Genomic DNA, 16345 nt, shown 5'->3' on the forward strand with positions numbered 1-16345 from the left:
TATGTGGGAGGATCTGATATTAAGGAGCCAATGATGAAGAACTGCTTAGCAGTTTTTGTTTTTTTTTTTTTTGAGGGGAACTGCTTAGCAGTTAGTGAGGCCTTGTATGCTGTTTGTCGAAAGAAGATACAGGGTTTGCGAATTTTTCAATTTTCATTGTTGCTGCTATAATTTTTACTTGGTCCTAGCAAGTTGTAGTTGGCTGCTAGTAATCAGTAGAATTACAACTGATGTTTTTTTGTACAATCATTATCTATATATGTGCTCTAAGAAGTATCTGACAAAAAAAAATAAAAAAATATATATATATATATAGAATGTAGAAGATTTTGACTGCTATTTTGTTCTGGCAGTTTCTGAATCAGAACTTATATGCCTGATGAAATGGAATAATTAGCCTCACATCAGTCACACGTTACTTTTATTATATAGCTCCTTAGTAATTTAGTATTCCACAAGTAATGTATGGGAAAACTTACTAGAAATCGCGGTGATTAAACCAGACCAAGAGACTGGGAAAACTTACTAGCTCCTTAGTATTGTCTCAGACCTACAATCCTAAGGTGGACATAATTCTTGAATTTATCGATATTTTCTTGTTTTAGATATGTGATTATCGACTTTTGAAAGTATTATGACAATTCAATTTGCTCCGCTAAAATGTAAGACATAAATATTCCGACAAAATTTTGCAAAACTTTGCGACCTTCATCAATAATCGATTGAACAGATCGTGGCAAGTGCCATTATTATCCCTCGAAGGAATAGAGGGAGTATATGGTCAAACAACTCTTTATGCTGTAAAAAAAACTCTTTTTGCTCTACAAAACTCCTAAACAATCCCTTACACATTGACTTATTTGTCTAGTCAAACTATGTCAATAAATAAATATTTTTAAAAATAAAAAAATATAAATGAGAATTAATTATGACCGATGATATTATTTAGATCCGATGGTTCAGATTATATGCGAGTATGTTTCCAGTTTTAACCTTTTGGAGCGCTCTTCACTTATACGCTGCACCCACTTCTATCTCTCACCTCCATTGAAGCGTACTCCAAATTTCTCCATTAAAGCAACTTCTGAGCTTTCTCTTCTCCATTAAAAGGAGCTTCTTAGGTAATATACTGTTTTTTACCTTCAATTATCAATTTCTCAATCTAGGGTTTATCGTTAATTTAATTATCAGTATAGTCAATTTAGGGTTTTTCAAAAGTAAATTTTTGAACTATAGTTTATAATTATCAAACTTATGAAAGACTATACCGAGCAATTTTGTCAATTTCTATAAGCGAGAAGAATTTTATGTGATTTTTGGAGCTTTAATTGATAAAAAGAAGTCAAAATTTGTTGCAGAGTATTGTTCTTAAACCCTTCAATGGCGGCCTTGACATGGGAGCCCAAGATCCCATCATTCGGAACTGCTTCTTCGTCTTCCATTGGAACTCGTAAAACCCAAATTACGCCTGAAATCAGCTCACTGTATAAACCCAAATCAGAGCTTATTGATGGTTTATTCGTTCCTCCGAATAACCCTAAACAACTCAATAAACTACGCCGGAAACAACTCAAAGATACCGCTGGCGCAGATTGGTATTAATTTTGCTGTCAAATTGTTTGAATTTTGAAATTTGATCGATTTTTTGGGAAATTTGTGTGATTTTTAATGTGGGGTTTTGTTTTGGAATGTGTTTTAGGTTTGATATGCCTGCCCCTGTTGTTACGCCAGAGTTGAAACAGGATCTCCAGCTACTAAAGGTATTGTTTTTCTATTATCTGCATTGGTTTCATTTTGGAGGTTTGTGTTGTTAGGAATTGAATTTTGGTTCATGTCGATGACTACACGGAATAATCAATTTTGGTTCATGTTAGCCAATCCCTCTTATGGGATTAAGGCTTTGATTGATTGTGTTGTTAGGACTTGAATTTATATTAATAATCAAAATTTAGTTCAATACTTGTCGATTGAAGCTTGAGTCTTGAGGAAAATCGGGTAAAGTTTTTGAATTTTATAGTAGTAATATCCCTTGTCCATATTTTATCAACTGAGCTATTGTTTTGTTCATTTAGGTTAGACTTGAAATAGCATTGGTATTTGATGAGAATTACAGTGAAGTTGGGTTGTGAGATCAAGATTAGGTGTGTAGATTGTAGTATTTTTGTCTCTACTCTTATGACTTTCGAGATATAAAATGGTCGGAAATTGGGAATTGTAGTTCTTCAATCAGTGAGTTAATGGTTCTTGTCCAACAATCTGTGCGGTAACACCAAAGCCTTATTACCAGTTAGTTGAAGATAAAGTTTGCATTCAGAATAGATAACAATAAGATCATGCTGGTAGCAATAGATAGAAGTGATTGGAGGAAGACAAGATTTCAACTTTTGTCTCATTTTCTCCAATTTAGCATGAACTCCAGCTTTAGTCTCATTCTTCGATACAAATGTACAATATTATCCACAAACAATTAACAAAAAGGTATCTCATTTTGGATTCACCTTGTTAGTTCGTCCATGTAAAGAAGAATGAACTTGGTGTACATCATTAGTGTAAACCAATTGTTATATGATTGTTACTTTTCCATAAAAGAACTTTCGTACTTATTAACAGATAATTAACTATGTCGATGCATTTACTTGGTATTCCCTATTAGCTTCTTGACCCATTCTGTCGACTAAAACCCAATTGAAACCTTAAAAGATAAGCGCCCTTCACTGTTAGATCCTTTACTTATATTTGAGTCTATTCATTCTTAAACTTGATTTGATACACCGAGGGCTATGAGTCTATACTAAGTAGCTACACACTCTTCAAATACACCTTTATATCAAGACAATTACCTCAGTCCGTCCTCCTTGCCAAAAGTTTGGCAATTTTTGTTGTATTTCTTTATTTTAAAGTTTAAACTGTCGCCAAATGGTGATCATGCTTCTTGAACCAAGTCTTAGCCATGATCTTGTGGAGTTTCCTTATGTGAATAGAAGGAACTCAAATGCCATGCTACATGTGGAAATTCGTAGTATGTCATACCGTCATCTGAATGCCCTCTTTTAACATGGGGAGGGTAAAATTAATAATCATTAGAAAACTTTATATTGCAAGGCTGCTTAGAAAGAGGTACAAAAAGCTACAAATCTATACTTTTTATGTTGCAAGCTCAAATCAGCCGTAAGTTGCAATTAATAATTTTTCATATGCTTTTCAGAAAATACGAGTTAAAATGATGGCTTACAATGATTACAGATGTGTTTTAAGATTGCTATATTGTTTTTTATTCAAAGGCTTTGTTAACATTTTAAAACTATATCCTGCCATAATTATCTAATATTGTGATGAACATTAAACATGTAACAAGGAATATATTCCGTTAATCCCATCTCGGGGTTGTCCTAGTTTCTCATAGTGAGAAACAAAATTGTTTCTCGCATGGCATTTTCGTAAATAAACCAACAACTTTATTCAATTGTGGAGCCCACAATAATGAAAAAGTTGTTGATTTATTCACGAAAATGACCCCATGAGAAACAAATATCGTTTCTCAATGTGAGAAACAGGGAATTTCCCATCTCATAATACTCTGTTACTGTTTTGCATGTCAGTTGTAACTTTTGTGCACTTTTTCTCTTTCTGTACACGCATTATATCTCCAATGACCTAGATGAAGAATCGTTTTTCTGCTAAAATATTGCAATATAAATAAGAATAAGCTATAAACTTATCAAGAAACTCCTTTAACAGAGCCTTGGTTCTATTAAAGTTTGCTGCAAAGCTTTGGTATTGAGAAGTGTATCAGTCAGTTCACCTTTGGCTTTGAATATAAAGGTGTTTTGGATTGGGAAGGAAGGTCTACCATGATGTTAGTCGTTAGTCGTTAAATTAGTAGTAAATCTATAGTTGTTTCTAAATACTAGTTGGCTGTAGCACGTGTCCATTTTTCTGTACCAGCTGTTGGTCAACACTTCTCTTACATTTATAATTTCAGTGTTTTAACCCATTTGGGTGTGTATCAAACTCACAGTTCTCACATTGATAGTAATTTAATAATCTTTGCAGTTAAGGAATGTCATTGATCCAAAAAGACATTATAAGAAGGGTGATACGAAGTTGAAGGCATTGCCCAAATATTTCCAGGTAAATGTCGTATCCCCTGAATTGATGCCATTGAGCCTGATTCCCTTAATACAAAAAAAACTGCAGTCTATATCTTAGCTGATGCTGTTGATTTATTATTTTAACCATGTTAATAATGTAGGTGGGTACTGTAGTGGAGTCAGCATCAGATTATTACTCCGCTAGGCTCACTAAGAAGGAGAGGAAGAATAGAATTGCTGAAGAGCTACTTGCTGACAGTTCCCTTGCGCAGTACCGGTAAGTCATGAAAAATGTTACTCTATATTTTTTTGAATGTCACAAAACTAGAGATCTTTCTCTGTTTGCTGATGCACACACATGCTTATTTTCCCCAGGAAGCGCAAGGTGAGAGAAATTGAAGAGCATCAGCATCCTGGTGGGAACGAGAAGTGGAAGATAAAGGGCAAGTTTACTCTAAAGCGAGCCAAGGAAAAGAGGCATTTGTCAGAACAGAGGCATGAATCTTCTGGAAATAATAAAAATAAGCGCTTTAAAAGACTTTGAATGTCTAATTTGAGACTTGGACCAAATTGCTCAGCCTCCACACCTGGGGCAACTAGTTCAAAGTTTAGCCGCAAAACCAAATTTACATAGCTGCAGAACCTCATGGAGCAGGGCGGTGGGCAGTGACTGCTTAAGTATCTTGTAGTTAGGCATAGGAGATTGTATTGCATTGAAGCTGGACTAATACCAGTCATAATAGTTTGTTTTGGTATTATTAACATTCGTGTATCACTTTAAATAGTTTACGGAAATTATGACAATAGGAAATGGTCTGATGCCATATTTGTTGGTGCAAAATTTGTGTCCTGAGTGAATTGTATTGATTCTTTGATATGGTATTTGATACATTATACGAGTACTCTATATTCTTATGCTCTTCCAACTTCAATCTGTCAAACAACAAGCAAGGAATGGAGTCAAAAGAAATCAATGAAACTTCAAGCAGACACAAGGCACCCAACTTTTGTTGGATCTGTTAACTAATAAAGAGTTCAACTTATAAAAGTCGGGCCTACAACAAAATCAGTAAGTTCATTAGATTTGGATTATTGTTACAAAATGCTTGATTATTTGTTATTCAGACTAACATTTGACCAAGAATACACAAATGCGTATGATTAAAACTTGTTATTATATTTTTTTTCAAAAAAAAACAAAAAATTGTGATTATTATGAGGTGGATGTGTGAATAGTGCTCACTATGCATCCATTGAATATCAAGCCAAAAACCAAAGAATATGAAAACTGACTAATGAACAAGAACATAAGAATTATAGGTATGATTTTTTTCAAAAAAAATAAAAGGATTATAGGTATGTTGTTAAAAAAAATTTTTTTTAATTTTTTTAATTTTTTTTTTAAGGGAAATGCTCATTGGAGTTTATGCTCTTTTGTTTTATTCGTTAGGTTCTTTGACTTTATGCTTTGTATTCATCGGATATATAATGTATTGTGCATACACTTCCATCATTCAATTGTTAGCGCTACTGCAATATTTCATTTCATGTGATACGTAGATTACCAGTGCATTAATGACCCCTTTTTCTCACACATAAAAAAAATTACCTGCAAATTGAAATTACAAGAATTTAACTTTCACGTGAGTAAAATCATGAAATGTTGATGCTTCAAAAATATACAACATCGCTGATGTCAAAAATAAATAAAAATATACGAAGTAAAATATAGTTCCAATTTATAAAACATTAGATGAAATATTCCCTTCCCGTTCAATCAAATTTTAGCACATTCCTGGCAAAGCATGACTAGATACAAAATAGAGATATACGAAGTATAATGTCTCCCCTCTCCAATACTTACGAATATCATTAATATACATGAAACTATCAAGCCATAATAAGTTAAAGATCATAGATACACAATAAGGATATTCACTCTCCTCACTTGGAGCTTATGGAAAAATACAAGGTATATGAACTTTTAAAAAATTGTGTTTTGTGAGAGGAAATAGATAATTCACAGCTGACAACTACTCTCTTTTTTAGAAAATCTAACCAATTTAAGTGGTTAGAGCTTCCATTCCGATTTTAAGAAATTTTGGAATCGACTCTCATCAAAAACCCAAAAAAAAAAAAAAAAAAATTGATTTCTATTTTAGGAAAGTTTATGTGTAATAACCTTTGTTACATTTAATTATTTTTTCCGATATATTAGGTGTTTCTCTCGTGATAAGGGTCTCCTATTATTATATTTTTGGCTTGTCCTTTATTAACAACAATAATTAACTAAAGCTACCACTTATATAAGTTGAAGTTGATTCAGAGTTAGCACAACATTCATTTGAATTTTTTCTTCAAATTCGGATGAATCATATTGGAGTCGGCTACCGAATATGCTTTTAAGGTCCAGCATCATATTAATAACGGCTTTTAAGGTCCAGCATCATATTAATAACGGTGACTTTGCCCTTTTGGTCAAGGACAGCCTCCTAAGTCCTAATCTGCCCTTCTTATGATTAATATTCTAATCTAATTCAAATATTCTACTTCCACTATATTTCGTTCTTTTCCTGACTTTTTAAATTATCTTGAACTGATAGGAGCTGAACTGGACTGAATTGATTGGAGCTGAGTTGAACTGAACTGGATTGAAATTAAGTAAATGTGAACTTGCCCTAAGTGTATAAGAGTCTGTTATATTCACCTTTTTTCATGTCTTATAAGTTTAGACAAGTTTAAGTTCTTTTTAAGTTCAAATAAGGATAATTTCAGTTTAGGGAAAAATTAGTTTAGATAAGTTCAAGAAAAATAAGTTTAAATACGTTCCGATAAATCCAAATAAGTTAGGTTCAGTTTAGATAAACTCATTTAAATTCAGATAAGTGAAAATCAGGTAAATAAAACACTTCCTAACCCTCATCGACCATATACTAGCATTTCAATTCTCTATTAGCATTTTACTTCTATGAAAAGATACTTTATGCACCTAATTCATTTTTTTAAAAAAAAAATAGTAAGAATGTAAATTCATATCAATTTAAAATAATTGACATGAAAGGTTTTTCAAAAAAAAAAAAAAAATTGACATGAAATGATCAAGTACGTACAATAGACATATACTCCGTAGTAATTAAAATTAGTTAAACGCAAATTAAAATTTCTTCCCAACTCCCAACACAACCTACCCCATTGCCACCTAAGTCTTCTCCAATTGCGTTTTTTTGGTACTTTGGTCTGTAATCTCAACTTCACTAAACTTGTTTAGATCTGAATATCTCTCTGTCTTAAATTTTACCACTAAAAATTCCTTGACAACCCTTAAAAACCCACCTATTTTTACCATAAATTCCGTAATTATTTTCTTGACTAATTCTTATAGTGCTATTTAAAGTTCTAATTTTCCTACCATCATCAAATAAATTTAGCCTATGCTTTTTGAGTATTATATCTTTCAACTTTATTATAATTTCTACTATATTATCATCACCTACCATACAAAGATTTCTTCTCTTTAGTACCTACTTTCTTCAAAAGGGGTTGTTCTTGTTCTTCTCTTTTTTTTAATAGCCACCAAACTCTTCGAATTTCATTTTTTGATCAAAATTAAGAAAAAAAGTTTTGATCTTTGGAAGAGATGATGATAACTAATTTGAAACAGCCCACAATTTCTTTCACAAATCCCAATGTTTTGAGGCAAAAATCTCAAATACCCACATGCCAAATTGCCAATTTTTCCCCAAAAATTTGTCGAAAATCCGATCTTTTGATCCAAAAACCCCTAAAATTTTCAAATTTTGATGTAAAGGGGCTAGGTTTTGGTAATGGGTTTTTGAGGGAGAGAAAATCTGTGATCAAGTGTGAAGCATATGAAGCAGATCGATCAGAACCCATTGATGATGAAGTAGTAGAGCTTCCTGGTGAAGCTGCTAGGAAGGTTAAAATTGGAATTTACTTTGCAACATGGTGGGCTTTGAATGTTGTATTTAATATTTACAACAAAAAGGTTTTGAATGCATTTCCATACCCTTGGTTAACCTCCACTTTGTCCCTTGCTATGGGTTCTTTGATTATGTTGGTGTCTTGGGCAACTAGGGTTGCTGAGGCTCCTTCTACTGATATTGATTTTTGGAAGGCACTTCTTCCTGTAAGTTGTTATTCTTTGAATTAAGTTTGCTGTTTTTTTTTTTTAGTATTATTATATTTGAAAGCTGTAATATTTGTTGGTATAACCCCTAAATTGAAAGGTGTAATTTTTGTTGTTATAACCCCTAAAAAATTGAGTAGCTCAAATAAAATGTTTTTTTAGTATGTGGGTTTTCAACTTTTTATTTGTTACTGTTTTGATTATTAGTTGATTGCTATTATGAATAATGTTGATCCTAAGTTATTCCAATTAGTTAATGAATAATATAAGAGGTCAAAATTTGGAATTTATGCAAGTTCTAATTTTGTGTGTTGTAGCTGCTTAAGTTGAATTAATGGTGTTGCAGCTCTCTTGTTTTATTTATTGAATGAGAAACATGTTTGGTTTGTGTATGAGTTGGTGGTTGATGAAAAAAAAAAAGTAGCTATCATAAAGTGCTGAATTGTTTGTTTGATAATGTTGAAATGTTCTAGTGTAATTTGGAATTTGATGCTGTTTAATGAAGACAATTTCAGTTTGATTTTTGTCTTCTTATTTGTTGTAGAACAACCTAGTTTGTTTCTTAGATAGAAGTTGCTGTCTGTCTTAGAATTTCTGTTTGGTCCCCAGGTTTGGTTGTTGACTTCTCATTGTATCAAATTTTGATAGGTTGCTGTGGCACATACAATTGGACATGTAGCCGCCACTGTCAGCATGTCAAAGGTCGCGGTTTCATTTACACACATAATTAAGAGTGCTGAACCTGCTTTCAGTGTTGTAGTCTCAAGATTCTTGTTAGGCGAGTCCTTTCCAACAGGAGTGTACTTGTCACTGCTTCCCATCATTGGAGGTTGCGCGCTTGCAGCTGTCACTGAGCTTAACTTCAACATGATTGGTAAGGAGAGAAGAAAACAACATGATTTCTATAAGGGTCAAGTTTGTTCATTTGTAATCCTCATTTTTGGGTCATACTGAAATGGTCAACATTAATATGGTGAATGAGTCTCATTACTCTCATGAGAGGATGGTATTTGGGTTTACTTGTTCTTCATTCCAATTTAAGCAATTAGCTTATTCGAATACGTGAGCTATTCAGATTTACTCATGTCTGGCCTTTTGGGCCTCTTAACATACAGCGGATTCAATAATAGCTGTAATTTGTGTGCTTTTTACATAATCCCAATCTGAAGAATAGTGTCTCAACCCTTGGAACACACATCTAATGTTGTGTTTGCACATTAGAAATATGAAAATATAAGCGACTCTTGAAAATAAAACACCTGAGGGAACTATTTAATAGAATGTACCTTTTCCTTCTTCCAAGTCTACACATAATTCCAAGCATTTGGAAGTTCTCTACTTAGACCTGTTAGTTTTGTGTTGGCCAGGGGCTTCCACTTTGATGTCTATTCTGTTGTTTTCTTAATGCTAAGTTTGGTATGTGTTTGTTCCATTCAGGTTTTATGGGAGCGATGATATCAAATTTGGCATTTGTCTTCCGCAACATATTTTCCAAGAAAGGCATGAAAGGGAAGTCTGTCAGTGGGATGAACTACTACGCTTGTCTGTCAATTCTCTCTCTTGTACTTCTCACTCCATTTGCAATCGCCGTGGAGGGACCCCAAATGTGGGCTGCTGGATGGGAGAAGGCTGTTTCTCAAATTGGACCCAACTTTATTTGGTAATTTATTTACTCCCGATGATTTTCCCCTTATGTTTTCCGTGTGGTTCCTATTGGTTCTGTATGTGATATGGATCTCTGTTTGTCTTGTTGCTCTTCTTGTAATTAGAAACAATATTTTGTATTGTATCTTAATTTTTTTGCACATAAGAATTGATTGGTGTAAATACAGTGGAATTTAGTTGTCAGCATGGTTTGCCTTTGTCTCAACATCTTGGCACTATTAATTTATATCCTAATCAAGTACAAGGACTGTGTAGACCTTGTGGTTGCACTGGTTTTTCCCACTACAGATTTCTACCTGTCCTGGTAAAATATCCAGAAGATGGACAAAAGAGTTCTGTAATCGCTCCCTCCATATTATCTACTCAGTTGAGGCTGTTTAGAGGTATCTTGACCTGTAAATTTTCACTTCAATTAGAAGACTTCAATCACTTCATATTAATATCTAAAGTGTAAACATGTAAAGTTCTTGCCCGAGTTGGTAAAATTTCCAACTTAAACCATATAACTTCCTAGATTTCATACTTTTTATATTTTGGTTTTGTCCTTATTAGTAGGATCTTGTCCATTGAGTCTTACACAATACCCGTGTGTTGCTACATTAATTACATTTTTGTTCCAAATATTTAACGATTTTGTCATCCATTTAATAACAATATGTTATTGTTGATTTTGCTATAGGTGGGTGGCCGCCCAAAGTGTGTTTTATCACCTCTATAATCAAGTATCATACATGTCACTGGATGAAATTTCTCCTTTGACGTTTAGCATAGGGAACACAATGAAGCGTATATCTGTCATTGTCTCCTCCATCATCATTTTCCGAACACCTGTCCAGCCTGTAAATGCACTTGGAGCTGCCATTGCTATATTCGGGACCTTCTTGTATTCTCAGGTAAGTGTCTGTGATCTTGATAAAAATGTTGTTTGTTTGTGGTTATATCATTATGATGATTTTGCAAGCTTTTTGAGTTGTCTCTTTGACATTCTGATTTAAGGCCTTTCTTAATGAAATTATGCTGGTTTTTCTGAGCTTGATAAATCAAATTACTCCCTCCATCCTGTCATAATAGTTGCATATTACATTTAGATGTCCAGAAACAGTATGACTTTCTTGAAATAATATGAACTGATGATCGTACTAATTACTGATCTGAGCATGTGGAAGACAGGTCTAAAAGGCCGCCCCCCCCTCCCCCCATCTTCTCTCTTTCCGCTCCCTACAACAAAAATAACCTCTAGTAATTAAGTACTGTTTTAACCATGTTCTGCCTATCGGGCTATTGTGCCTACTACTATGTTTGGTGATTTTATGATATTAACTCATTGAGAAGGTAGTTCTTCTGAATTTAATGATACTACGGTTTTGAGTTAGGAAATGCCTTAAGACAGTCTCAGCTTCCTTTTATGTTGTATCAAGATAAATTTTATCCACTTTGAAGCCCACATACAGCTGAACCTTAGTAATCCTCTAAACAAAAGCAAAGATTTTAATTTTAAATCTAAACATACCAAAACTTGCTATTTAAATGAGCATCAAAACTGCAATTTAGATATGGTCCAAAGCCCTAGATGCTCTTATCTCCTATTATATTCTTAACTCTGATTCTGAACCCCTCTCGTTCGGCCCTTGTTCCCTGAATCAAATACTAACTTATTACTTACATAGTGCCATTGAAGCTTAATTGGCTGCTAGATATTTCCTGCATGTTTTATTTTATGTGCCAAAAAAATGAGGATAGGCAAGCTGTCATCTCTTATGTAGTGATGATTCTCTGAATCCCTCCCCGTTAAAAAACTCTTGGTTTTTTCCATGGTTGTCCGCCATTGCAGAGAAAGATCAATAGTTAAGAGGCATAATTTGGAGATCTTGACGATTCAAAAAAAAAAAAAAAAAAAAAAAAGCGATAGCTGCAGTTCAGAATTGAGACTGATTGCTAAATAAGGATATATTATAAACATAGACAAGTATATGAATCTTCAAATTCATAGATGTTGTCTTTCTCATCTAGTTCCAGGCGTAAGTGTTTTATATTCTTCGATAAGAAGCTTTAGACATCTAATACTCTGCATGTGCTTTATATTCCGAATTTGAACTCGGTATCTTCCCCAAAAAGTAGACTTGGTCCACTTGGATTTGAAATGAAATAGTTATAATAGTTCAATATGATTATCTTTAATGACAAACTTCGTAGTTTCCTTGTATTTTTGTTATTTAAGAGAAGGTTCTGAGACCCAAGTCCTAGTTATTAAAAGTGAATATTTCTTCCTATGTGATCAATTCTGTTTGGCAGAGTGGCAGTCTGTGAATTTGAACATCTAGTGAATCATTGAAGCTCTTTTTTTTTTTTTTTCTATCTTTTGTGTAATCCACTCCTAAAACTATCCTATCTTCTCTGCATGCTACGATGAACAATTTTTATCTGTTAAGCTAACCCAAGCTCGTGTTCCCACATCTCACATAAGCCTTACCTGAGATGCTACCTGTAATGGAAGAAGTCTAAACATCAGTCCTAAAGCTAGCTCTAACTATTGTTATTTAAATGAGATGAAATAAGTGTGAATCCTTAAAGTCGCTAGTCGATGGCTTATTAATATTTTGCACTTGTACCTCAATCACATTAGTGTGAGTGGGTCTGATTGTCTGATGTTAAAATTTGCTTGCAAATCCCTTGTCTACCTTGAAAAAATGACTGGCCTACTTTTTTATTTTATTTGTTGGGCTGCTTCAAATTTTACAGTAATTTTTTCTTTGTTATGCTTCATCTATTTTCTGCATATAAGAGTCGCGTGTTGCTTCACACTTTTTATATAATTAATTTCTGTTAGTTAGTCAACTGATTCTTGTGGCATTAGTTGCATGATGATGGCAGTAATGCCATCATGACTCAGGTGGTGTTGTTAGCATCAAAATTTAATATTGGTTGTTGCAAAGGATTGGCTGAATAAATATCATAAGAATGCTTTGGTTCATCAGATTTACCTTGAGTCACATAGGCAGGAACTGCTTTTCAATACGGTAGTTGACACCCTAAGCATGCTTTGAGACACGAAACTGCCCAGCAGTGCAATAAGTATTGCACATAAACTGCTAGCAGTAACCATGGAATTATCGATCCCTGGAAAATGAACTAGCTTTTTTGATTAGTCTCTTGCGTCTTTAGAAATGTTATGCTGGTGTCTTCTTCTTGATGTTGAGATGGTTTCTTCTTTCGTAATGCTGAACTTCTCATTTGTTAGCTTTCACTAGATGCAGGACTAATTCCATTTTGCTCCGATTTTCCAAAGATATCCTTTTCAAAACACATCGACTTTTGAATTGGTTGGCACTTGTAACTAATTGTAAACCCTTTCGTATCCTGCAGGCTAAGCAATAAGGAATCAAGATATCCGAGTTGAATGTAGAGCTAAAGTGTTTACAAGAGCAGAGGTATTAGGTGGTGTGGAAGTTGAATATTTTCTTCCAGGAATTTAAGGCCACTGGATTTTGATAAGGTTGGATTGGCATGGCATGGCTGGTTTACATGTTGTAGATAATAAGATAGTACCTCCGTCCGTAGGATTTTTATAATAATCATACACAACCGTCCGTAGCATGGAGACGAGGCGGATAAATTTTATCTGCCTTTGTGTGGCCCATGAAAGATCTTTGAAGTTTCAAATAAAACAAGTTTGAAAACCTCCGTCTGTCTTTTGGTGCAAAAGTGCCCAGTATACTGATTTTATGTATTTTATGCGTTTTTTCCCGGTAAATTCTGTTCTGTTGTGTTATGACTTATGAGTACCTTCAAAGAGATGTTCGGATTGATTGCTAGACTATTGTGTATCGTACATGAATGATTCTTCGTAATAGAGATGAGTATATTTTGTTTCCAGATTAGTAGTTACGGAGTACATTCTTGCGTTTTAGTTTCCGTTCATGGTGCCTACTGTCTAGTAATTTATTCTTATATGTAGTAATTTTTATCCTTGTTCAAATGAAATTGTAGGGTTAAATCTCTCTTTTAGAAGACTTGGTACATACTAGGTGGCTTAATAAAGTCTTTCAAAAAAAAAAAAAAAGGTGGCTTAATAAAGGATTTGTATTAAGTTTTCCAAATGCGTCTTCTTGGTGCTGAGGTCTGTTATCATTTGTATTAAATGATTCAAAAGTTGCAAATAATACAAAACAAATACTCCAAATTAAATAGTTAAAAGGTAATTTTTTAAAATCCTGCGTGATTAAATTTTTTGCTGCTTATAAATGTAAGGAAAATAAATAGTTAAAAGGAAACATGAAGGTATGTTAATTGCTTTAGTTTTAGGCCTTGTTTGGTTGATGTAGGAAATATATTCTCATGGAAAATTCTAATACATGGAAAATTGCTTTCTTTATAAAAATTCCTAAGTACACAATTGTGTTTGGTTGTCAACTTGTCATGTGGGATTTTGTAAATACGTAGTACTAGGAATTGTGAATGTAGGACTCTGGCAATTACGGGGCATTTGGTTGGAGGGATAGGAATAAGAGGGATAAGGAGGGAGGATAAAGTTAGGGAATTGAATAATTTTTATATCATGTTTGGTAAGTATGAGAAATAAATTAGGGATAAATAATAAAATAATAATAATACTTTTACTAACTTCTACCCTTTCCCTTATCCCTTCTCCTTATACCACCCCTCTTAGTTATAGAAATGGAGAGATAAGAGGGTGTTTTTATCCCAATCCTCAACCCCCTTTTAATCCCCATCCCTCGAAACCAATACTATTTATCTTCTATCCTCATCTTTTATTCTTATCCCTCCCTTTTTATCCCCCCCCTAAACAAACACCCTCCTAGAGTCATCCATGACTCTAATAAGGGCATAACTGTCCTTAAACTATTTACCCACTTGCGCAAAAAAAAAAAAAAAAAAAAAAAAAAAAAGGCTTTTTTATCCTATGGAAACTCAAGACAACCAAACAACTTAGTTTTCTATCCCTTTTTTCATTTGAAGTTTTACAAAGTCACTCATCGCTTAGCATTGGGGTGACAGACGTTGACTAGCATTGGCGTGAGGTTTGGCCTGATGGAAGCCATCCTCCGAGGAATTCTGATGTAATAGTTTCAGTCCTTGTAACAAAGCCTACCTTTTCCTGCAAAAGAATACATATTGAAGCAAATGTTTGAAAGCGGAGGAAATATAAATAATGTTACAAAATTGTAATTTATACATAAAAACCTGTGTTGAAGATGATTACATTTCATCTTCTGATTAATCCTGCAACTTCCTCTGTACGCTTCTTTATTGCCAGCAAGGATTGCTAGCTCAGCCATGGTCATAACAGATTTCTGTTACAGAATTATTCTTTGTAACAAACTTTTCTTCTAGAAGTTTGTTTTGTTTTAAGTCCATATATATAGTTGGATTGAAGATTGTAAGAATCAATTCAATCATCATTTTCTTTTCTTCTGATAATGAAAACAAAAGCTCTTTCTCTTCTCTCTCTAAACTTCTATTTCTCTCTCTACTGTAAATTCTAAATTTGCTGAGTTCATACATTTTATCATGGTATCAGAGCAATCGATCTTGATTTCTGATTTCTGATTGTTGTTGATTGTTGTTTTCCGCATTATTCTGTAATTTTTTGGTGGTTTTTCATTTGATTTCTTCTGTTTGATTTCTCGAGCTTTCATTCATGGCGGCAAATTTGAATCCACCGTTGTCTCTTATTCAAGATCCTTCTAGTGTTTATTTTCTTCATCCTTCAGAGAATCCTTCGATTCCTCTGGTTTCTGAGAAATTTTCTGGTGATTGTTACAACGAATGGTGGAGAAGTATGATGATTGCTTTTGCAGCTAAGAATAAACTTGCATTTATTGATGGATCATTACCTCGGCCTCCTGCTACTGATTCTGCATTTCATGCTTGGGAAATGTGTAATGCTATGATCATTTCTTACATCCTGAGATTTCTAGATACAACAATTGCTAGAAGTGTGATCTACTTCACTACTGCTAGGGAGGTATGGAAGGATCTAGAGGATCGTTATTCGCAGAGTTCTGGGCCTCAATTGTATACTCTCCAGCAATCTCTTCATGATTTAGCTCAAGGAAATACATCTATAGCTGAGTTTTTCACTCGAATTAAAGGTATTTGGGATGAAATTAATGGTGTTAATCCTATACCTGTATGTACTTGTTCTGGTTGCACTTGCAATCTCACTCAGAAAATTCTTCAGCAACAACAGGAGGAACGGTTGATCCAGCTATTAATGAAGCTTGATGGTAGATATGCCAATGTCAGGAGCAATTTGCTTATGATGCAGCCATTACCTAATATTTCTTTGGCCTACAAACTTCTTATTCAGGAGGAAAAACAAAGAGAATTCAACAATTCATCTGAATCTGCTAATGCTTTTAATTCAATGGCATTTTCTGCTGAAAATAGAAACTATCAGCAGAGAGGCATGAGTTACAGA

The 16345-nt window shown here is 33.9% G+C and overlaps 2 protein-coding genes across 2 annotated transcripts; both read left to right on the forward strand.

Annotated features, from left to right (window-relative positions):
• The first annotated feature begins 970 nt into the window (after positions 1-970).
• LOC110723776 (rRNA-processing protein fcf2-like) lies at positions 971-4998 on the forward strand. Its single transcript, XM_021903149.1, has 6 exons — positions 971-1121; positions 1359-1595; positions 1700-1760; positions 4054-4131; positions 4253-4368; positions 4467-4998. Exons 2-6 carry the CDS (start codon positions 1381-1383, stop codon positions 4633-4635), a joined length of 639 nt encoding a protein of 212 aa, XP_021758841.1. The 5' UTR covers positions 971-1121; positions 1359-1380; the 3' UTR covers positions 4636-4998.
• A 2158-nt stretch (positions 4999-7156) lies between these two features.
• LOC110723777 (glucose-6-phosphate/phosphate translocator 2, chloroplastic-like) lies at positions 7157-13781 on the forward strand. Its single transcript, XM_021903150.1, has 5 exons — positions 7157-8238; positions 8887-9112; positions 9676-9898; positions 10583-10796; positions 13267-13781. Exons 1-5 carry the CDS (start codon positions 7729-7731, stop codon positions 13276-13278), a joined length of 1185 nt encoding a protein of 394 aa, XP_021758842.1. The 5' UTR covers positions 7157-7728; the 3' UTR covers positions 13279-13781.
• Positions 13782-16345: the final 2564 nt, after the last annotated feature.

This window comes from Chenopodium quinoa, unplaced genomic scaffold (genome assembly GCF_001683475.1).
Source record: "Chenopodium quinoa cultivar QQ74 unplaced genomic scaffold, ASM168347v1, whole genome shotgun sequence".
In the NCBI taxonomy this organism is placed as follows: Eukaryota; Viridiplantae; Streptophyta; class Magnoliopsida; order Caryophyllales; family Amaranthaceae; genus Chenopodium; species Chenopodium quinoa.